The sequence below is a fragment of the Lethenteron reissneri genome, chromosome 22 (genome assembly GCF_015708825.2).
Source record: "Lethenteron reissneri isolate LAM-NWPU_2019-01 chromosome 22, ASM1570882v1, whole genome shotgun sequence".
Taxonomy (NCBI): Eukaryota; Metazoa; Chordata; class Hyperoartia; order Petromyzontiformes; family Petromyzontidae; genus Lethenteron; species Lethenteron reissneri.
The window spans coordinates 8,541,181-8,566,549 of record NC_083800.1 but is presented as its reverse complement, the minus strand read 5'-3'; the positions used below and the strand labels follow the sequence as shown (position 1 = coordinate 8,566,549).

Genomic DNA, 25,369 nt, shown 5'->3' with positions numbered 1-25,369 from the left:
TATATAAAAAAGGGAAATTAGTGATTATGTGTGTCTGTTCAAAATGTTTAGCGGACTTCCCGACATGCAACAAACTTGAAATTTGGCATGTGGGTACTTTCCAGACTGTACACCATGCAAACATTATTAAAATATACTTTTGGGGGGGGGGGGGGGGCGGCATAATGCATATATTTTGCACGGCAAGTGAGCTGTGACGTCACATCAGTCATGTGACCCGTGTGGAAATTACAAATGTGTTGCAGGTCTATGGCGTTCTTCGCGCAGCATTGCTTGATGATTTCAGTCGTTTACTGCCGTACGCACCCTGAAAGTTGCGTGTGTCTGCAGCAAGCGCGTGTATGTGTACCTATGGACGCGCGCGCGTTTGTGTGTGGAGCGGTAGTGTCCTGGTTAGCGCGCTGCGCTACGAACTGAGTTAAATTTCCGCACACGGGCCACCACCGGTGACGATTATTTGAACTGGTCCTGGGCCTCCCCTAGGTCGACTCAGCCTCAAACGGGAAACTCGTGTGGTGTGTGAACATTGCCACTAGGGAGACAAAGGCGGCCAGGCAAAGCCCGGGACTTGGATTCAGAGTATGTTTTAAAACTCAGAATTCGTTGAATTTTTGACTCGTAATAATGTTTTATTTTTAAATCAAGCATAATTTTAAGAAGTTTAACCATCTATGCCCATGTAGAAACATTACCCGTGTAAGTTGTATTTGTCAATACGATTATGCACAATTATGCCCTACACAGCCCTAATGCAGCAAGAATGTGCTTCAAATCTTTCTGAAGAACAAAACATTTGTGTAAGCATACGTCCATGTTTACACGGGGAGAGTGGTGGCTGGTGGCGATGTTAAGATATCAAAATACGGGAGGTTCGGTCTCCCTAGATCACAGGGATAATGAATGCGAGTCTCCTGCCAAATTCGGGGGTTGTAAACATGCAAGGGGTTATGGCACATGAGTTAGTGCATTGTGTTATGAACCCAGCAACCCGCGTTGGATTCCAGGCCACGGCCAATATCAGTGGCAAGTAATATTTGAAACCGTCCTGCCCCCAAAACCCCCAATCACCAACCCACACCGACCAGTGTGGTGAAGTATGGCCAAACTATTTTCTTGGCTGATATGGCATGTGGAGAAATGCATCCAGTGGTGAACGAAGGACGATCAATGATAAACATGAGCGTACATGTTTAACAGGGGGGTTCTGCAAAGACAACTTACAAGTCACACACAAAGCATACTTTATCAACCATCATCACCATCATGCTGGATGAAGACCTCCCCTCGATATCCCACATGGTACTTTGACGTCACAGTCTATCTCTTGTTCATTGATCTCATCACTCCAACTCCGCAGAAGTAATCCTCTTGATATACTTTAACACATGTCCTCAAACGCCCTGAATTATTGTTGCCATTGCTTTGTGGGAAAAAAAACACAAGATCATATGAGCATTCATATATAAATATGTGCAACATATCTGAATATGCGCATATATCATAGCAATGGCATATATGAAACATTAATATGTACATATTTTTGATTTAATGGAAAAGGCTACATATAACGCTTTGGATTCCAAACTCATTCATAAATACAGGCTTGTCTTGCTTAACAAGTGTTTTTTTCTATGACAATTCACTTTCACAAGCAATTTGAACTGAGATCAATTTGTTCGCAAAAAGACCGTTACTTATTCAGGGCCACCGTCTCGTAATCACATGCATTGTGGCTCTTGAAATATTGAGGGGTTTTTTACTGACCCCTGGTCATGACCATATGCTTTGGACAACATCTTCATGTCACAATTTTTCATGTTGATTAGAGTTGGATTAGAGAGCCAGTGAATGGCTTGAGCAGGGCTGAGTGAATGGCTTCAGTTCTCTCGTTGAATGATCTTGGGGGGAAAGCCTCAAGATACTTTTTTCAAAAGGCTCCTGCCACGTTTTTTTTTTGCAGTAGGGGGCGATGTCGCGGTGTGTAACCCAAATGGAGTAATTTGCAAGTATTTGGATGTTCGGTCAATATCAATTGCATTGTAAATATTTGTAGCTATGTGAGGAAACTGGATAAATCAGAGGAAACCCATGCAGAACAGTGGGAAATACAAACTCCACACAAAAAGACACCAGTCATGAATCAAACCCAGGCCCTTTTTGTTGGAAGGGACAGGTCTTGCCTCCGTAACTTGAGATGTTCAGATGCGAATCAACATTGGCCATTGCTTTCCTGGGAAGGTTGAAGCTGGGGACGTTCTTGCATTGGACTGGAGAAAGGAGGCGATTATTCACAACCTGGGTGCATGCCCAGGTCCCCTTGCCATTGCTCCCTGCTGTGCAGGGCGCGTGCGACCTCCACTCACCGCCTGTGCTGCCCAAGTGCAAAGTGGCAGTTGAAGTCGTAGCGGTCGTGACAGCGGCGCCCGCACAAGTTGCACCAGAACGGGTTGTCGTGACCGTGACAGCCCATGTGAATGGTGAAGAGCACATTGTCTGGGAACCATATGCCACAGTGTGGGCACGTGTGGCCATCCACTGGGGCTCCAGTTCCTGGGCCAGGAAACCTAAGTGAGGAGTGGGAGTTTGGAAGGACGGACCTGGACACGTGGGGCACAGACAAGATGACTGCACTGCTGCTGCTGCTACTACTGCTGCTGCTGCGACTCCTTGGCGTGTTGCCTTTTATGATGATTTCCCTGTCGCTCGATGGCCTGTGCAATGATGTTGAGCACTCGCTGCCATTCTCTGCTGGCTCCATCTTGCCTGTGTATGATGAAGATGTGTGGGGCGAGCCGGATTGTGAATGGCAACGTGGCTCTCTGTGTGTTTGATGCTGTGGTTGCTTTTCCGGGTGAGATTGATTTGGGGATTGCTGAGTAAGGCTGTACGAGGATGCAATCACGGGGCTTTTAGACAGTGCCTCCAGGTTGTGTGAATTTCTTTGTATTTGCTTATCTTTCTTTTGCGATGCCAAATCATCAGTGTTGTATCCCTGAATGTGCTCTTCAGTGTCACTGTGAATTATTCCATAATCATTTCCATAGCCCACCTCATCAATGATCCTGCCAGTCTTCCAACAGATCACTTTCTGGCTACATTCCTCGATTCGCACAGCACGAGACCCACAATCCACTTCCAACCCCAAACCGGAGATGTGCTCCACAGACATGGATGGCTGGCCAAGCGGACGCCCGTCCAACAGATGGGCAGCAGCAGCAGCAGCCCCACCATCTGAAATCAAACCGTCCCGTCGCAGGTCAGGGGTCATGTCGCCACTGCCAAATGTCCCCACGGCGTCGGACGTGCAACTCACACTCGCCACGTTCAAAACGCTTCTGGTGCACTTGGTGCCAGCCCACTGCCCTCCACCGTGGCCGGCGAGTCGATGGCACAAGCTGATCTGCGGCGAACGGTGGGTCCTGTGGACGAACCCCACCGAGCCCAGCCCCGGCTGCCCCGGCGCCATCCGGCCCCGGGCTCCACCTCCTCCCCGGAGACCCCACGGCGCCGACCCCGAAGCCTCGTGGCGACGGCGCCGGTGGTGCGACAGGTTGCTGCGGTCGCCGCAGCGGAAGGAGCAGAGGTTGCACTTGTAGGGCTTCTCCCCCGTGTGCGAGTGCGTGTGCGCCTCCAGGTGGCGCACGTACGCAGAGGCGAAGGGGCACAGGTGGCATCGGAATGGCTTCTCTCCTGCGCGCCGCACAGCCGGGCAACGTGATTCCCTGGGGCGAGTTCTCTCATTGAGCACGTACGTTCAGCTGAGCTTTATTTTGTTAGGGTTTGAGCAACGCCTTGTTTATTGAAATTAGGGTTTTCTCTGGATCCTTGCGAGCAAAGTAAAGCATAAATTTCGATTTAAAGCTTTCGTAAATATGCTGCTTGCGTTGTGGCCGAAACGTCGTGAGAATTATTGTATTATGTTTTATTTTTATTATTGTATTACTTCCCTTCTACGTGACTTTACCGAAAGAACCAAGAAGACAAAGTAAAGTAGTAATCATAACGAGCAATTGTAAATGTTGTGGATTTACTCTCCAACACACCAGTGGGCTGAAGTAGTAACTCGTTGGCGCGTTTTATACTCTTTGGTTATTTCGGTAAAGTCACGTAGGTATAAAATAAAATAAATTCAAATGTAGATTGGCGCGTTTTGTTTCCGTGACAAAACTTACTGGCTGTGTCGGTTGGTGGAGGGTTACGACACATTCATACTTACGTGATCTAACCCAGAAACCTTCATAATGAATGAGCATTATTCATTGTCATCATCAGCCATTGTCTATCCACTGCGGAGTGAAGGCCTCCCCGTGCTGTTCCACGATCCATCTCACTCCTGCACGTAATTATTATTTGGTTCTTTCGGTTAAGTCACGTCTAAAGATAAAATAATAAATTAAATTAAATTATAGCATACGACGTTTCGATTGCAACACAAGCAATCATCATCAGGTATAATGAAATAGCGACATAAAATCTAACCAGAAAACTATAGACAGACATATTAGCAGACAGATATCACCAAGATACATAGAGGGAGCAACACAGGTAAACCGATCTCATTGCTCCATCTCCTCTCAGGCGATTCCCTACTTTGGCTGCGATACCATCACTAGTCTTGTCCATCGGCCATCACCCCTTTTAGCAACGTGTACTGCCCTAGCTAACGTTCCTTAACAGTCAATATGATGCTAATTCCACTTGTTCCCTGGTCCACGTGTTCCTATTTCTATCAGTGGAATTCCAACGATGCGTTAACTCTAGCCTTTTTTGCACACTTTCCATATTTGTTACATTTTCTTTGAGCCATAGGTAATTTTCAAACATCCTTTGTGAGATCAACATTGATTACAGCGTTGATTATGAAAGCCAAAGAAAATGGCTATTATTCCCCACGAACTTTGCTTTTGTGACCAGGATAGTGATATTTTGAAATTTACCCATTTTCAATGAGAAAACGTGTGCATTTGTGTCATTCCTTCACATAAAGTACTTTTTAGGCATAAGCAATAAAAAAAATAACACTTACTACCCAGGAACAAAAATAATTTCCATGAGATTAATACTTGCTCTACAAGGTTATCCCCATTTAGTGCAAGTATTTAGGTCAATTTCTTATCGTGCTCTCTCTCTCGCACATTGTTACTACATATGGACAATATCCCTTGACACCGTCCAACAACCTGACCATGCTTTCTCATCACAGTATGCATATTGCAGTTGAACTTATTGCACGAGAGAAAATGCATCCGGTACCCAGCTTTATTTTTGTGATGCTGCATTGTTGCCAATAACATCCAATACAATCAACAGCATTTGTTTAACCAGCCTGACTGCTCATGAAACCCAAAAGGTTGAAACCGGTACAGAGTTTGATTGCTTGAGGAACTGCCGCTTGATAATGTTGATTCTAGATTTGAAGCTTTCGTGACTGCAAGGAATCATACTCTTAGGTTTTTTCGGTAAAGTCACGTAGAAAAAAAAATAATGATAAAATAATTATAAATGAAAATAACTAAATTAAATCACGACGTTTCGGAGGCAACACAAGTCTCCGTCTTCAGGTGTATAATTTACTGTATCAAGCAAATTTAGCTGTGACGGTCCCACCTGAAGATGGAGACTTGTGTTGCCTCCGAAACGTCGTGATTTAATTTAGTTATTTTCATTTACTATTATTATTATTTTTACCTACGTGACTTTACCGAAAAAACCTAAGAGTTTGATAATGTTGGTCTGGTAAGCAATAGGCTGATGGACTTCATTTTTGGTGCATGGAGACAAAGCAGAGTTTTACTTGTACAGTATACAAACGTCCACGTATCAAGGTTGGCTACGTACGTAAAAGAAGTTCAACATACATACACCAACCTGTTGATATTACGCAGACCGCAATGATTTCTTTCTCGGGTCTTGTTGTTATTTTTGCAACCATTACACAGCACCGAATGGCTAGACTGCTGACAAATCTAAATAGTGACACATGTGCAACGTCTATAAAAGGTATGGTGGTCCTGTGTGGTCCTCCGTAAATAGAGCCCTTATCCACCCAAGTCTTTATTCAGCCGGGTAATGCATATTACATACTTTCATGATGTCGGACACTCACCGAGGTATATTTGAGTTCGCTATGCTGCCATGACTGCTATCTGTAATCAGTATGGGCAGTTGTCAGCTGAAGCCCCACTCTTGATGACCATTCATTTCAACATACAGGAATTAGTGATTCACTCTGGATTGAGAGAATAAACGTTGAAAATAAAGAAATGTGCACAACTCTTCACCATAACCTTCTAAAATACATTTGTTCGTCATCTATAATAACAATAATTGATTCGTATTTGTCCAATTTTTGTGTCTCTGGGTTTTCAATAGTGGAGTGATTTTCATGATGATTCTGCTCAAAACTTAAGGGTATTTATCTTTCGACTTTTTTTTTGCATGTGTAGATTACACCTGCACCACCACCGTCGCCTTGCATAGATATCCCAAACATTACCTGTTGACGTAATTGAGTGGTAAGAAGATTCATTTGTTGGAGAAAGAGTAGAGTTAAAATATTTCGAAGATAAAACTGAACCAAAATCATTAAGATATTATCTTTTATTCTGGTGCGAGGGAGTATGAGTGACAGGACGTATCCACATTAATTATGAAACATCTTGAAACGCCTCTGACAGTGTTAATTACCGGCAGCTGTGTGATGACATTTAACAAAGAAAAAAGCAACGGAATGAGCAAAGATGATTTGATTTTTGAAATGTCAACACATACTTGGTTCGGCAAACTACTTAACCTTTCGTGGAGTTCATGTACAGCCCCTGTGTCAATCCACTTTTGGATGAGTTCCCCCCCTCCCCTCCATGCCGAGTGGGTCATGGGGGTTATTTGACCGTGCCGGTCAGTACCAATGCAGGTTTGGTGAAGGCAGGATGCATAGGCGTATAGTACAACAATGGACTTCCCTTCACTCGCCTCTGCTGACCATCACGTAACAGCCCAGAAGCCACCTTTGACAATTTGCTATACGTCGTGGCCGCACATCCAAACACTATACATGCCAAATTCTACTCTACGTAGGTATAAAATAAAAATAAATCACGACGTTTCGGGCGCAACACAAGCGTCCGTTCTGCTTAACTTAGCTTCCGAGATGTGGCGAGATCAGATGCATTCGGGGTGATTTGGTGAAGGCACATGAGCATATAAAGTAAAAGCAATTTCCTGCTCAAATGAGCGTTGCGAGATTAGTGCTCATCTCTTGTTCACACCCCAGAGGCAGTGGTGGAAATTTCGCATTTCTACAAAAGTCTATCCATAGGACAGCCACTGTTGACTTCCCCACTAAAGCGTTAATCATTGTATCGATCCCGGAGAGATAATGAGCCGAGTCAAACCCCCAAACAGTATTTGAACTAGCAAACTCCAGATTGCAAGTCGCTCGCTCCACAGCTGATCCTACCGGCGCTTACACATATATTAATGTCGGTCTAAAAACTGAAATCACTTAAAATGTTCCAGCCCTCCGAAAGACTAACAAAACTATGAAACGTTTTTCGCCGTGTGACCGGAGGCAGCTTCGGCAGAGATGCCTCCGTGCGAGACTGCAGGCCAGCGTCGTCTGCAGCCACGCGACGAGCAGGGCAACATTCTTCCTGGAAAAGGGTGGTGCTATGGCAATTATGGAAGTCTTGTTTAACGTAAGGCTGCTCTGTACACGGAAACTATTTTAGAAACCATTAAGTGGGTTCTATACTTGGACGTCCAGTAAACAGCCTGTGTCTTCTCCTGACGCAAGTAGGAAGTGGCCGGTAAACAACGTCTCATTGCGGCACTGGGTATGATACATTTCGTGGTTTGGATTTGGGTCCACGGGCAAAGGGTAGGTGCCCGATTACCCGCTAACCGTGCCGCAATATCCCAAAGTTACGAGCGCAGACTCTGAGGTTGCAGGCGGTAGCGTTCGAAATCGACAGATGCACCACCACATGCAAACTTTCAATACGGTTAAATTTCGATTTAAAGCTTTCGTGACTGCAGGGATTCATCTTCTTGGTTCTTTCGGTAAAGTCACGTAGAAGGGAAGTAATAAAATAATAAAAATAAAACATAATAAAACAATTCTCACGACGTTTCGGCCACAACGCAAGCAGCCGTCCTCAGGTGAAAACCAGGTCCGTCGAGGCGACAGAGTCTCTTCCATAAGGTCGGGCGTAGAGTGGCAGTCTGGATGGCGTCCGTCTCAAATTTATTATGTTATTGTTTTATTATGTTTTATTTTTATTATTTTATTACTTCCCTTCTACGTGACTTTACCGAAAGAACCAAGAAGATTTCAATACGGTGTCCGACATAAATGGCACCAGCACCATGGACCTGGCAAGCGGCTGAAACTTGATTTTAAAAAAGCAATTTTTGGATACTTTCATAAGTGCAACACTTATTTAACGAGCTCGTGTTTGTTGTGGGAAGGTGTGTATGCCCTTTCGTGGCAGTGTTAAGTGCTGAATATTTATTTTACAAAGACAAAACAAATATGCAACATGGCTAAAAACATGATAGTGGTTAATGATTTGAACAGAAACCCTCGCCCCTCATTAAATGGAAAAGCTTATGGCGCAAACCGACAGAATGTCCTGGCTGATGCTGATTAAATGGTTAAAATGTAACCAATTTGGCAGTGTCGCAGTTTGAGGATACCAGCAACTATATCCCTTTTTTAAAGCGTGCTCCCATAACTAAATACAATGTTTATTGATATTTATTTTTCTATTGTGACATTCCATTCATTCTTCGTATATTTTTTTTATTCATGAATTTCTATCGTTCTGCAAACTCTTTTCTCTTTTGATTTAGCCCGTGTGTCTACTACCCTGTTATCTACATTGAGATACAACTGTTTGCCAAGTAAGGCTTGTTCCTTGCACAATGACTTACATATTGCCCCCAATTAGTTTGACAACAGCACACAATCTGTTACCTATGGCAGAGGGTATTAGCTGATGCGTTTACAAATTTGCAATATGGAAATGAGAGCTGTGTTGTTTTTTTTTACATTTAATACGTTAATAGCTAAATTTTAAGCAAAGCATTTCAAGAAAACGATCAGATTGCCATGTCTTATTGGGTAGACAATTCCAATGCACAGTTCACAAACACTGTTTGCCTGTCTTATGCAAGATTTTCCTGTAGATTTTCACGAATTAAAATACACATTCTCCACTAGAGGGTGGGACAGATCCTTTTTGTTGTAATTAAATTATTCAGTTTCGATCATCACCACCGAGACACCACCATCTTCTTCACAGGAGCCTTTTGGAGAACGATGCAGCCACCGTGACAGGAATTTTTCACAAACTAGTTTGTGAATTTTTCACAAACGAAAAGCCTTGTGCCAGCCTTCTCAGTTCTATAATAGTTTTTTTACACAATTGCTGAGCACGGCCTCAAAGGCCCACATTGTCGAACAACCAGCAACAATTAACACACTATCAACGTAGTCAGACTTCTGCGATATTCCTGAAGGACCCTGTACTCGTTCTCTGCAGTATTGACGTGTTGGCTTTGTCGTTGCTGTGCTCACCCACCAAGGATTTACCTCGTGAAATAGCCGGGCAAAATGGCTAAATGGAACCATCCGTGTAACAAATAAAAAAAAATACAAACATAACCAATAGATAAGAGTTAACACGTTTCTTGATTCATAATCAACGTTTTTGGGTTTAGATCGCGTTATTTATAAATGTGTCGTAACCCTCCACCACCCGACACGGCCAATCAGTAAAAAAGTGTCACGTTGACAAAAGACAATTAGTTCACTGCTTTAGCCCATCGGTGTGTTGAAGCGTGAAACCACAACAATTTACAATTTGAGTACGCGATCTAAACCCAAAAACGTTGATTATGAATAATATTGGTCGCGAAAGCCTACGTGTTAAACTGACGTTTCTTGAATTGAGCGAGGTTATATTTTCTTGGGAGAGACCATGGGGAGAAATTCCAAAGTTCTGTTTCTTTCGAGGAAAAAAAGCAGAAGAAGAGAGGTCTGCTTGACGTGCGCGGTATGGTGGTTGACCGAGTCCTCAACACGGGTCGAGGAATCATTGAGTGAAGTTCACGGGAACGTTAGCGATTCATATTCTTAGGTTTTTTTCGGTAAAGTCACGTAGGTAAAAAAATAAAATTAATAAAAGTAAAATACAAATAAAATAAAAATCACGACGTTTCGGAGGCAACACAAGCTTCCGTCTTCAGGTGGAACCGTCACAGCGGGCAACAGTTAACGGATTCATATTCTTAGGTTTTTTTCGGTAAAGTCACGTAGGTAAAACATTATAGTTAATAAAAGTAAAATACAAAATAAAATAAAAATCACGACGTTTCGGAGGCAACACAAGCTTCCGTCTTCAGGTGGAACCGTCACAACGGGAACGTTAACGATTCATATTCTTAGGTTTTTTTCGGTAAAGTCACGTAGGTAAAAAATAAAAATTAATCAAATAAAATACAAAATAAAATAAAATCACGACGTTTCGGAGGCAACACAAGCTTCCGTCTTCAGGTGGAACCGTCACAGCGGGAACGTTAACGATTCATATTCTTAGGTTTTTTTCGGTAAAATCACGTAGGTAAAAAAAAAAATTTCATTAATAAAAGTAAAATACAAAATAAAATAAAATCACGACGTTTTGGAGGCAACACAAGCTTCCGTCTTCAGGTGGAACCGTCACAGCGGGAACGTTAACGATTCATATTCTTAGGTTTTTTCGGTAAAATCACGTAGGTAAAACATTATAGTTAATAAAAGTAAAATACAAAATAAAATAAAAATCACGACGTTTTGGAGGCAACACAAGCTTCCGTCTTCAGGTGGAACCGTCACAACGGGAACGTTAACGATTCATATTCTTAAGTTTTTTTCTGTAAAGTCACGTAGGTAAAAAAAAAATTTCATTAATAAAAGTAAAATACAAGATAAAATAACAATCACGACGTTTCGGAGGCAAAACAAGCTTCCGTCTTCAGGTGGAACCGTCACAGCGGGAACGTTAACGATTCATATTCTTAGGTTTTTTTCGGTAAAATCACGTAGGTAAAAAATTAAAATTAATAAAAGTAAAATACAAAATAAAATAAAAATCAGGACGTTTCGGAGGCAACACAAGCTTCCGTCTTCAGGTGGAACCGTCACAGCCACGACTGCTGCATCAAGTAAAGTAGCGATAGAATATGGAAAAGGGAGCAGCTGACTGATTCAGAACTCGCTAATTCACCGGAGTGAATTAGCGAGTTCTGAATCATTAAAATCAATGAACGAGCTCTCGCTCAACTCTCGATGAGCTTCACATCGCAAACGAATGACCTTATTGAGTGAACTCTGAGTTGTTTGCCCACCAAACGCTGGCAGGAATGTTATATTTGAAGAACAGATGGTTAATCAAGAAAACGTCCCACGTACGAGAACGCCAGTAAGCCACCCCGTAAAACAAGCCCTAAATGTTCACAGCCTCACAACGCAGTTGGCATGCCAACACATCTCGCACTATACACTCCGTGTAATAATCGGAGGATTATGATTTTATGAAGGAAAGCTGTTTAAATTCTTACGACGCCAATCACATTCGAACCCTTTGTACACATCGCAGCATTGTATAATTTGTGAGAATGCAGAACAAATACGTTAATTTTGCAAGAGGGAAGTTTTTGGTCTGTAGTCCCAACCGGCACAAACCGGTTATGGCTGTCATGAGTGCCACATCAGCGACAGTATACACTTCATTGGCATCAAATTATCGGGCTTATTTTATATACAGAAGATAAAAATATGCTCAGCACACTCGTTATTTTATTATTTTATTAACGAGTGAAAGCCATGTAAGGTAACAAGACGACGATTATATTTTTTTCGACGATCACAATGAGGGGTGTACACAGAACATTCGGTGAAAAAAGCCAACATTTTTTTTATGGTTTCCATAGAAATGTGGTCAAGAAAAGTGCCATTTCATATAAATGCCACATAAACGCCAAAACATTGTCTGCCCCCCCACAACCCTAGACAATGCAATAGTTTAATGGCCTCTTGTCCCTTCTAAAGTAAACACGCGTTAACAATGTCATGGGCGAGGCACTGGAGTCAGCCTGGCGCGCTGCAGCTTCTATTAAAACGGCCGATTGTGCATCCCAGGAGATTCCGAACAATGCACTCGAGAGACAGACCCAAGTCTCTCTAGTCGGTGTTCCCAGACGCAAGTCGCCGGCTAGCAACAAGCCAGCAACAAAATAAAAAAGGGACAAACAGGGCAGGCCAGTCTGTGGCGAGGCAAGGGGAGGGGATGGGTGGTGGTGGTGGTGGTCGGCACACACGCCCTGCATCTCTTCCTGTCTCTGTGGGCTTGCTCGCCCGCACCGCGCTGGTTCAAACCAGTACGCGCCGGCATCTGCCCTAAATCCTCTAAAGCCCAACCAACAACCCACCATCCCTCTCTCCCTCCCCCCGTGATAAACCAACACTGGCCGTGTCATCCGCCTTGCGTGGGTGGCACGATGCCAAGGCCAACAACAAAGGGTACACACACACAACACACACGCACCACACACACGCACGCAGGGACGTCGGTGGCTTACGATTCGCCACGTTCAGCAGAAAAGCCCTCCTCATCCTCCCCGACTGTCAAATATTCAAACCGTACGGTGAAGTTCTGTGTGGCTACTGATGGAGTTTACCACCTTGCCCTGGGTTTTTTTCATGCTGTTTTTACAGGATTCTGCACTCTTTTTGAGATGGCTGTTCTTGGGGAAATCCACGGCTTCCTGGACCATTAAACATTACAATACGTTCATAATATTCATAATAATGTTTTTTTTGGGGGGGGGGGGGTTAGATCGCGAAAGTATAAATGTGTCGTTAACCCGCCGCCACCCGACAGGACAATTTGGTGAGGTTTGTCGCGTAAACAAAACTTGACAATTCGTTACTAATTGCCAGAATTGGTCGCGAAGGCCGACGTGTTAAACATTACAATCCCCTGTTTTGGTCAGTTGCGAGTAGTTCTCCCTCTTTCCCATATGTCCCATCATTCCAGTTGTACATCTGAGGTGGCAACCCTCTACGCGACGCAGACGACACAAGGGGTTAGAGTTGGGGTGGCACAAGAAGGCAATGCCGCCTCTTAAGGCCCCATGTGGTGTAACAATACATTCTCTCCCATTCTTGCTGCCCTTTTAGCTCATCTGGAGGCGTTTGGGGTACAGTGGCGAGAGACCACGAATCCATGAATTTTACAAAACGTGTACAAAGTTCACTCGCGAAAGAGTTGTACTTTCAAAATCGTTCAGCCATGCAAATGTGTTCGGCAGAAAGATGTCGAAGCTATTTAAAGAGGTAAAACAGTGCTGATGAGACGCATATTAATGATGTACTGTCCAAACTAATTATGTAGAAGATGTAACCCAAGTATCGTGTTCAGGGCTATATGTGCCCTCCTCTGCCCTCCTCCCCTTCAGTTTAAAATTATGCCATCAAACACAGCTGCCTTGCAAATGTGAGTCTTTTTTTTAACCCAGAAAGCAAGTGGAGAATGTAATGAAAATGCTAAAGTATAAAATACAGACTTTTTTTTCATCACATCACACTATCCTCCCCAATCTCTATACCCCCCCACCCACCACCAACCTCCACAAATATTAAACGATATCTGTAATATGGTCAAATATATGGCCAACTTATTATTACATCAAGGTCTACAGACGGTGGTATTTAATTTCAGCATCAGCTGCCACGTTTACAGTCTCGTGGGCCCAGTAGGGGTCGTAACGCGGCGATGGAAGGGGGGGAGGGAGGTTGCGTAATGCGTCAGTCTGGCTCAGTGCGCACAGAGTTGAACAACTGATTACAAACCAAGGCAAAAAGTCACGGCAGTGAAAGAGCGAGGCTGCAAGAACTTCATTTTCAACAAGAGGGGGGAAAAAATCCTCTTCAAATACTGCACAAGTATCTGTTGTCCCACAATTGAATATCGATCAGCGCAGCAGCCGTCCGCCTATCGTTCACTCAAGCTCTTTGGCCTGACATTCTGTCTCTACGCCTTATGAAGGGCCATTTACCGAAACGTCGCCTATTATTTCTATTTCGTTTTGGGGTAGTTATTGACAAATGTGCGGAAATGTTGGTTTCAACTGTTAAAGCCGTATATGTATAAAAACTAAATATTGATTGGAGGGCACGTGCATGAAGTTGCAGTATCCCATTGCCATGAGAGCAGAATCGCCTTTCACCAGAGACAAAATCGTCCTTCACCAACCTGCACTGACGAGCGTGGTGAAGTATGGTCAAACAACCCCTCCCCCGCCCACCCCATGACCGATTGAAAAAGCAAAGACATGGAGCTTTGAGACCAAGGTTGGGCCGAATTGGTCCCATACCTGTCAACCCCTTATCACAGAAAAATTCAGACCTTTTTGATCACCCCGTGCCCTTATAAATCTCAACATTCATCCTACAAAGTCCCATCACAAGGGAGAAACACAAACAAATCGGTTGTTTTGTTGTTGTTGCCCGCATTGAAACGGCTGTACGCCTTATGGACCTGGAAACTCAATTTATCTGTACAAAGAATACGGGCAAACCGTATGGGTTGACAGGTACGTGGTCCAATGATTCCAACACCTGTCAACGTTGGCTCGACGTTGCATAGTTTACCGGGGAGGCAGTCCTTCATCCTGCGACGGATTGAACAGGGGCTCTAAACAAGAGCTATTATTTTACTTACGTGCCCAATTTTGAACATCTTGAACTGTGCAATCACGAGCACATTTCACAATATTCTACGCGATGCTGACCTTTGTTTTGACCTCGTTCATAACGTTAGAGAAATAATAACCAGCGAGGCTCCTCTCGGCGTTTATAGCGAGATAGACACGTGTCGTGTTTTTGTCAGCCGCGTGTGCTGCTGTGAGTAGTGTGCGCGTACAGTTGTTAATCCAGCGTTTTAATCTCTGTGGTTTTACACGTGGGGCCGGCCCTCTTGCTGTGCGAGCGTTAGACTGCTCTGGCCGATGAGTAATAGGTTGTCACTGCTAACATAATTCTTCGAGGTCTGAGATGGGGTAATGCAACGCACTTGGTTGTAGGATGTATGATACATTTATAGATACCCCGCCGATTTCTGATGACGCTTTATTTTCAACAGGTGATGAATATACTATGAAAGCTATAGCTCCGTTCTCTTACAAAGAGAGTGTAGAAAAGATAAACACACTTTGAGATTGACGTGTAGAGGCTTTTAAACAAAACCTAGATGTATTTTGTATCACTCTTGTTTGTGGGGTATCTATAAATGGATCGCCAACTTCTACATATATCCACACACAACAAATAAAATCAACATATTCGACAACAACTGCCCAAGGTCACTTACTTTTGTTAACAGTCAAATACGATGTCTGTTATTCGTAGCCACTCTCGACGACTACGCATGCACCACAACGAGCCCAACGTGAATTTACCCTTGAGCTGAATCACCACCACCATCACCACCTCCCATCTCCGATGTGACCAATTCATTCAATCGCCAAGGGGGTGAATAATCACATTCACAACATTTACAATGATTTAGTAGGGTGAGTGCGGGACTGGAATAATGCATTTAAGTTGTCTACACTACATACTGTCGAGACTGCAACCCTTCAGCTCAGTGTAGAATTTAGTTACTCTTTCTGAGATGTGTAACTGCAGTATTAGACTTCTTATTTTTATCTGCCACCTTTTTGTCAATCCACTTGCTGGATGAAGGCCCCCTCCCATGCTGTACGGGTCGTGGGGGTTATGTGACCACACTTGTCACTGCCGGTTGGAGTAGGCGGGGAGCATAGGTGTGGGAGTATAGTGCACTACAACAGTGGATTTTGCTGTACGTCTCCATGCTAACAACACAGCAACCTATAACACCTTGACTGAAAGCTTTCGTGACTGCCGGAATTCATATTCTTTGGGTCTTTCGGTAAAGTCACGTAGATATGTGCCAAGAAAATAACAAACATACATTTTTTGTTATTTTCTTTGAACCTACGTGACTTTACCGAAAGACCCAAAGAATAACTATAACACATGTTATATAGCACTATCCAGGCTCCAATATGCTTAACTTCTGAGACCTGAGAAGATCAGGTGCATTCTGGCTAATTTGGTCTCGTGAGCGTCATATACAATCATATAATTACTTTGATTATAATTGTTTTACGTATCCAAAATTTGACTGCCTTGTCTACATGAGTGGGTCCGATTTACATATATACATCATTGTAATACCGATCTCATTTACACTGACTTCTGCTGCCATCGTGTCTTGCAATGCCAAACGAATTTTGTTCAGGGCTAGCTTGGCCCTGATCTCAGAGAGAATTAGACTGCTCAGTACTGAACTAGATCATGTAGACAAGACACTCTTGAAATCACACTTAACATTGACAGAAAAAAATTCTATATCTGATTATGAACATGTAGATAACGTGACTGCTTCATCAGCCGCCACAATGTCAGCTAAATGTAAAAATAACCTGATTTCCAAGTTCAACCTCCTTTCCAAGAAGAAACCAGATCCACATAAAAAGTTAGACGTTGACAAGGTTGTTATTAATCTGAGTAATATCCTAATTTCCGATGGATCTAAAGTCGGTTTCGGCTAAAGGGTTGAACTTCGCAGTCACCCCCAAACACATACCAGTGGATGACATTATTGCCCAGGTCGATGTAGCTCTTAAGGGTGTGGGACACATCGCTGCAGACGAGACAAGATCTGATATCGCTGCAATCCTCAAAAGCGCTAAGATACCAGCCAGCAACACCAGTAAGGATGAGCTTTTAAGTTATCTCAATTGAAAAAGAGGGATGATATCGTCATCCTCTCAGCCGACAACAGCAATGCCAGGGTCATCATGGACAAAACCGTGTACCTACTTAATGATGGTAGCTACATAAAAATTAAAAGAGATCCCACCAACAGCCTAGTTATGAATACAAACAGTATCATCACTGATTCAGCTTCATTAATTGAACAGACCAAACGGGTTTCATTAAAACCTTCTGCCGCTCGATCATCCAGATTATATGGCTAACCAAAAATCCATAAAGAAGGTACACCCCTTCGTCCCATCGTTTCCACCATTGGCTCACCCACCTACAAACTGCCTCGTTATCTGTCTGAGACCTTGCAGCCATTCACTGGTAAGACCACCTCTTCTGTTCTTAACTCAGCTCACCTGGTATCATCAATTAAAAACATCTCACTGTCCCCAGGATGATTTGCTCGTTAGTTTCGATGTAGTTTCTTTGTTCACCAAAGTTCCTGTGCCTGATACCATTGCAATCATTGAAGATTTGGTCCAACAAGGATTGAATGCTGATGTACCGGCCCTGGTGAGACACTGCCTCACCAGCACATACTTCACTGGAATGGAACATTCTACAAACAAACTGAAGGCGCCCCAATGGGTTCTCCCTTATCTCCAGTTGTAGCCAATATTTACATAGCAAAATATAAGTCGGATGCCATCCAGGCATCCACTCTACGCCCGTCCTTGCGGAAGAGGTACGTGGATGACACGTTCGTCATCTGGCCACATGGCCGACCAGCTCTGAACCAATTCCTCAACCACATCAATTCCATACACCCAGCCATCAAATTCACCATGAAGGTAGAAAAGGATGGCATGCTACCTTTCTTGGATGTCCTAATTAAAAAGAGACCAGATGGCTCAATGAGCCATTCTGTCTACAGGAATGTAACCCATACTGACGCCTACCTAAAACCTGATTTCCACCACCATCCATCTCAGAAGAATTCCTTCATCAAAACTCTACACCATAGAGCTCAATGTATTTCCGACCATGAACACCTAACCGGTGTACTCAAACACGTACACCAAGCTCTCAAGGCGAATGGATATTCTAACTACACAATCCGCAAAGCCATCACCCCAACCGTGAGGAAGGAGCCATCTGAAGCTCCAATCAACACCATCACCTTGCCATACATAGCAGGGGTAACCAAAAATATTTCCAAAATCATGAACAAACACAAGATCCGGGTCCGATTTAACACAGTGTACAAAATTTGTGATCTGTGAAGGACAAGATTCCTGACATGCAATATCCCGGCGTCTACAAACTAAGCTGTATCTGCGGCAGCAGTTACATTGGGGAAACTAAACGACATGTCTTGGACTGTGTTCGTCAGCATAAGGCAGATTTGAAACACGGTAGGACCAATACTTCTGCCGTGGCTGATCATTATTTTAATGCGGCTGGCTCGCACGAAATTTATTTCTCTAAGACCATGGTACTTTTCAAGCCTACTAGCTATCAACAAAGATTCGTTCATGAAGCCATCCATATATACAGACACAGACACAATTTCAACCGAGAGGATGGTTATAAACTCAGCTATCATTGAAAAGATGTCATCAACCACTTTGGGTCATGACTTGAGTTGTGAGGCTAACCCCCCTTTTCCTGATGACGACCGCTTGTGTTGCGATCGAAACGTCGTGGTGTTTGTTTTTATTTATATTTTATTTTTATTACTGAAAGAACCAATAATAAGTCTACAATTATAGACTGCCAGTATGCTCACTCAGGCTAAGAACAATTGCTACAGTCTACATTACAGACTGCCAATACTCTCACCAGCTTAAAAACCAGGCTACAGTCTACATTATAGACTGCCAGTACACTCAACGAGGCTACAGTCTACATTATAGACTGCCAGTACACTCACCCAGCTTGATAAGCATTGCTACAGTCTACATTATAGACTACCAGTACACTCACCAAACTTAATAACCAGGCTACAGTCTACATTATAGATTGCCACTACACTCACCCCGATTAAGAACCAGGCTGCAGTCTACATGAGTGGTTTTTTTGTTTTTTATTATTTTTATTCACTTTATTTTTTATTATAATTTTTCTATCTACGTGACTTTATCGAATGAACCAAAGAATATTAATTCTTGCAGGCATGAAAGTTTTAAGTCAAAATGTAATTATATATACAGCACTGCATTATAGTAGTTGCCCATTTACGGTCCCAATTATGAAATGCAAGATACCAATAGTTCTGCAGAAAATAAGCAGAAATAAGCCAATTTGAAGAAAGTTCAATAGGAAATATGCAGGGACCTTCATATGCAGTGGGCCGATTGCATTGAAAGCATAACAGAAAGTTACGTAAGACGAGGCCATATGAGTCACAGAAGGTTGCAAGTTCAAATTCCAGTCGGGGGTTGACTCGACTTTCGTTTCTCCAGTCAATTAACTGAGTCCCACTGTGCAAAGTCAGCAGTGGTCGGCCTACAGATAGACTGGTACCCTACCATATGAATGTGAATTTATTTGCTACTGGCTCATGACCGCTCACAAAGTCGAGCGATGCCTCATTCATTTCTTATTTGAGCAGGAACACACTTTGACGCGACTATCATTTGAGAATGATTATAATTTAGGACTAAGAGGCAGGAGATAAATAAAACAATGGCAGAGTTCTGCATCTTACTGTGAGCCCGTGTGTGTAACAAAGACAAAGATCACCCATATAGCCTTGACAGACTGTTGGGGCAAGTCCCGTTAGCGCGCACCTATGAAGACCGGCACAGCAAAACGTGGCAATGGTTTACACATCATACCAGGTATTCATTTGAGGCTGAGTGGACCTAGGAGAGCTCCAGGACTGGCTCAGATAATCATGAAAGGTGTTGGCTATAAGTTGGAATCAAACTCCCCAGGTGCTTGAACGCAATGTGCTAACCGTTAGACTGCAGGTGCACGCACAGACCTCTCCACTCACCTGTGTGTGTCCTCATGTGCTCCTCCAGACGCCTGATGTCCTTGCACGTGTAGTCGCAGAATTTGCACCTCAGCCTCCCGTCCATCATCCGCTCGTAGCCGTTGAGTGGCAGCCCGTAGCCATCATCTTCCGCGCCCCTTTCCACATCACTGGGCAGAGTCGTCATCTTCTCCTGTGCAGTACGAGCAGCAGGGCTTAATTTCAGCTGGACCTGTACGAGTCAGCGACCCAGAAAATATCTCCATACCCAGGACACCACACCCAGTATAATCACACCATGGCCGCAGCTACTTAGTCATGTGCCATAGATGCTCGTCTAATAGAGACCCAGACACTATTTAGTGAGAAGTCAAGCTCTGAGGACAGAGTCATCCATTACACTGTGTAACATTTTTGTTGTTGTAACCTGGGTAGTAAGTGTTATTTACTATTTGCTTATGCCTCAAAAGAACAGAAAATGGATATTATTCCCCACAAACATTGCTTTCGTGACCTAGGACAGTGATATTTTGAAATTTACCTATTTTCAATGAGAAACGGGCGAATTTGTGACTTTTCGTTCACGTAAAGTCAGAAAAAAACTAACATGAATCAAAATGAACATGTATTTATACTAAAGTTATACAAAAATTACTACAAAAAATGTAGACACCAAGGCGCACTACCACAGGCGGGACTGGCCACAGCGGACCGAGTTCTCTGTGGGGAGGAACAACGTCAAGTGGGAGCCACTGGTGGACCCCCGGAAGGTGCTCATGCCATCACTGCACAGCAAATTGGGCCTTATGAAGCAATTTGTCAGAGCTGCAGATAAGGAGTCGGCAGCCTTCAAGTACCTTTAAGACTTCTTCCCTAAGCTGTCTGAGGCAAAGGTCAAAGCCGGTGTCTTTGTCAGACCACAGATAAAGAAGATCCTGAAGTGCAATGAATTCCCCAAGAAGCTCACTCGTAAGGAGAAAGTGGCTTAGCACATCTTTGTCGCAGTGGTTCGTGGCTTCCTGGGCAACCACAAGGTCGAAAACTATGTGGAGCTAGGTTGAGACTCTGGTGAAGAACTACGGCACAATGGGATGTTGCTCAAAGTCCATATCCTTGATGCTCATCTTGATAAATTCAAGGAGAACATGGGGGCATACTCAGAGAAGCAAGTTGAGCGCTTCCACCAGGATATACTGAACTTTGAACGCCGCTACCAAGGACAGTATAACGAGAACATGATGGGAAACTACATTTGGCGGCTGATTCGGGAAAGTGATTTACAATATAATCGTAAATCTCGAAAAACTACTCACTTCTAAATCTTTTGTAGACATTTTTGTATTATTTTGGAAATTACATGTTCATTTTGAATCATATGTTGTTTTTTTCTGACTTCGTATGAACGAAAACACACAAATTCGCCTGTTTTCTCATTGAAAATAGGTACATTAAAAATATCACTGGGGTGAGGCTGGGTGCGGAGGGGACTGGTCACCCCGTGGTGCCCTTATAAAACTCAACGTTTAACAGACTCACGCCGGCTTGTGCCCACCCTCACAGTCGGGCATATTTGCGGAATACACCACGCCGCCGTTGACCCTGGCCATTGACCGAGCAACCCAACGTTCCTACCAGCTCCCTCCGCAGGAATGTGTTACGCTTCTTGACTAGGGTAAGGCTATGAGGAAAATAGACGATGGGAACGAATTCTAAAGTCGAGCAGTGCGAGGAATTACTCAGAAAGAGAAGTGTTGCGACTTGAAGTATGGTGAATGGAAATAGTACGTATGAGAACTAAACGCTCAGTCTCGTAGACCTCACCCCCTCGACATGTGTGGAGGAATATAATGAGTGAAGTTCATGGGAACAATAGCCATGCAGGTGTGTGCTTATATAAATTAATAAGATATACTTACGTATGTACAAAGCCCGCTGTGAGTGCTCATAGGGTGCACAATTTGTATTGCAGCATTTCATACACGTGGAGCAACACACGATACTGCTCTCCATGCAAGGGTTTAAAGGATGATCAGTTGGAATTAATTCAGGGTTATTTTTTTTTTTTACCAAATTCAAATATCTCAGCACATGTTTTCGAAACACTCTATAAAGCACATGATGCCATAGCTTGAACGCCCTGCGCAGAATTGTAGACCGATTGCGAAAAGTGCACAACAAAACAACCCGTTTTGAGCCAGTTTTCCTCCCTTTTTTTTTTTTACAAATCTCTGCCACATGCGAAGCAGATTTGTGATCTTTTATGTGGGTGATTGTTGTCTTTTTTACGTAGGTTTCTGTCGATAAAGCAATTGTTTTCATTTGTCAAGTGTGTTGGTGTGTGCCTAAACCATTAAAAGAACTAAGTTTTATTTTCTTTATGTTATATTAAGATTGCTTTTGGAATGAGATTGGTATCAGCTGTCACAATACAAATAGCGGTCTACTCTCTTCACGTGTGATTAGCTTGATACAATCTATTATATACAACATTTCCCAAGTGCTTTAGAAGAGCATTCTAGGTAATAATTTACAATCCGTTCAGTATTTGGAGTGCTTTGGGAATACTTTCTAAATTGTTTGCCTTCAGCTGTAACACTACCTGCAGTGTTGTAATTACTTATCATAGACACGTGTATTTAGCCTGATGGAATTTATGATATCAAGTCTTGCCAAGTGCTGTGTACGAGAGCATTCTGGGTAATAATTCAATTTCGTTATCTTCAACCTCAGCTCACCAGAAGTCCAAATTTCCATCCCTTGCAAGTTCAACACCTTTGTAGGCTGGCACAGCCAACGCACAGCGGAAGAAACATCGCGAAAAAAAGAGCAATGACCAGCGCACGACCGACACTCAACAATCCCGCCCACTCGTTTCGCAAACGCCAAAGGCCACATTGTGTGCCACCACACCGGCCAAAACCAAAACCTCCAGCAGATGGGGGATACTTCCTGAAAACAAAAAAATGAGCACTTATCAACAGGATATGATCTGCTCGATGAAGCAACGACGTAACAAATATCCGAGAGCGCCGAGCCAGTTATTTCTTTCGCCGATCAAGTTAACATACTTGCAAGCGCACGCAGAGTGGCTCCCTTGTTCAGTGAAATTTGGCCGTTAATGATTCGTGCCTCATTTGGCCTTGCTGACAATTCGCATTCATGGAAGCTCGTGTTTACCGGTCCCTTAGCCTCGAGTGCTCGGGGGGTGCTGAGGGGCCTGCCCCCCTAACCCTCTTGCTTAAGACTCAGCTCCTCCTTATAAACTCTTATAGTCAAATAAAATAGTACAATTGAGCATTAGAGCCTTTCCTCATACACGGAGTGAGAGCCGGAGCAGAATGCACAATAGACACGGCCAGCTGACACCGTTACTCATTCTGTTCAGCATTTAACATTGGCCGTGTCATGGAGCTTTGTATGCCCCCCTATCACCAACCTGTAAATAAGGTTACGCAACGCGGTTCATGGGCACGCCGCTCAATTTCGGTTCTGCATTTTGTTTTGCTTGCGAGCCGACGCTTCCTTGGTGAACACCACTGGGTGACTTTGAGACGCCTCATCATTCAGCACCGGTATTGTTCATCACCGGTACGTACCGTTCATTTGAAGAGAAACAAAGACACGAAACAATGGAATTCTTTGCAAACCTCTCGGGGGTCAGTGCTGGCCCTGACATTCTGCAGTTATCACAATTGGGAACATTTGTCAGGGTCAATTGCGCCAAACTCTACCTTCTAAAGTTCTTATGACATTCGCCGACCGAGTTCTCTTGCCAGACAGCAGCAGGCGCATGACCATCGCACACAATAACATTCTGTTACATAACGCGCCTGCTTGCGCACAGTTACTTGCTTCATCGCCTAAGAGTTACGAAGACAATGAATTGGTAAAAAGTCCGCTTTTACTTTTATAGTTAGCTATAGTAAATGGATGCAGGATCGAAGCCAGGCTTCATATCTTCCGGTGCTATGAAATCGGCCACCTGAGTTCGATTCCCAACCCCGATTTGAAATCAGACAATGTGCTTGAACTTGATCGATTGTTTGCATTGCAGCACCCCGAGGGACAGCGACGGCTTGGGGAAGCCTTCATCCAGCAGTGGAATGATCATGTCTGATGATAACGATGATATCATTACATATGTTTTGTTTGCATTATTGTCCATACCACCCACGTGCCCGATCTCAGAAGCTAAGCGGGGTTAAGCCTGGATGATGCTTCGATGGGGACCACCATAGACACAAACAGGTCGCCATGAGCTTGGAAGATCGTCACACAACCCAAGCAGGGTCAGGGATCACCTTCGTCCTGCAGTGGATTAACAAAGAGGGCGGTTCGTTGCACATGCAACATGTTCATGCGTAGTTCGTCTACGTGAAAATACCGCGTACAATACGCAACGCTGTTATACGTAGAGAGGGGGGGGGGGGAGTCTAAGAGCCCTAGTAAAGTACAAAAACACATTCCAACTTGACCACTGTATAAGTATCGGGCTTCGGTGGAGCGAGCTGATGCCAGTGACTCTCAGACTTGCACTCACTGGGTCTAGGGCCACGGGGTGAGGAGTTCACAACACTGCGTGCCTACATTGCCGCTACGCTTCATTAGCCTTTATTGACTTCACGCAATCGCACCATCTCGCTCCCCTTACTTGCAGTGCAGGCGTACAAGCTCAATGGTGTAAATACTTTGCGTGGCCTATCTCACACAACTTATGAGGGTACTGCCGTGTTATTGAATCGCTTTGATGCTCGGCTTTGTTATGCGTTGTGATTTTGTTTTACCCCGTACATCCACATGTTCCACGGGCCCATTGCCTCCTTCGGCTGTCTCCTCTCTGTCGTTGGTCTCGACTGCTGGGTGTTTTGATGAGGGAGTTCTTCTGGGCCGGATTGGTGCATGGTGGGAGTCAGGTTTTAGATAGGAATCCGTGTGTGTGGCTTTCCTGGAGACGGAATGTCCTAACGAGCCATCAGGCCTCGTCTGGATCAAAACATCCCGGAATGGCAGCTTGCCATCATTTTCCACTTTCATGGTGAATTTGATGGATGGGTGTATGGAATTGATGTGGTTGAAATTTTTTCTGACTTTATGTGAACGAAAAGACACAAATTCGCCCGTTTTCTAATTGAAAATAGGTACATTTCTAAATATCACTGTACTGGTCACAAAAGCAAAGTTTGTGGGGAATAATATTCATTGTCTGTACTTTTGAGGCATAAGCAATTAGGAAATAACACTTACTACCCAGGACCAATTTTTTTTTGTTACACAGTGTAATAATGCCTACGATATGTAATCATCTGTTCTTTGATTTACCAGGCCAGGTGAGAGATAGAGTACTCGGCTTGCAATACAAATTTTGGGGGTCAACTTAACCCTTTATCCCTCCAGGGTCAATATATGAATTACCACTCAGTGGAGAGTTCGGCAGTGTTTGGGCCATAGTAATGTGGAATTTCCATCAATGGCTCAAGAGCTGTAAACAGGAGATTAATGCCAGCCTATGTTCAATTGAACGAGATCAACGCCGACTTTATACACATACA

The 25,369-nt window shown here is 43.7% G+C and overlaps 1 protein-coding gene across 1 annotated transcript in view; it reads right to left on the bottom strand.

Moving 5' to 3' along the window:
• Positions 1-152: 152 nt before the first annotated feature.
• LOC133345604 (zinc finger protein Pegasus-like) overlaps positions 153-25,369 on the bottom strand; it is a 50,501-nt gene continuing 25,284 nt past the window's right edge. The window contains exons 2-3 of the mRNA XM_061556521.1: positions 19,842-20,013; positions 153-3,690 (exon numbers count right to left, since the gene is read on the bottom strand). Coding sequence (XP_061412505.1) covers positions 2,360-3,690; positions 19,842-20,007 — 1,497 coding nt within the window. The 5' untranslated portion in view covers positions 20,008-20,013 and the 3' untranslated portion in view covers positions 153-2,359. The remainder of the gene's footprint in view (positions 3,691-19,841; positions 20,014-25,369) is intronic.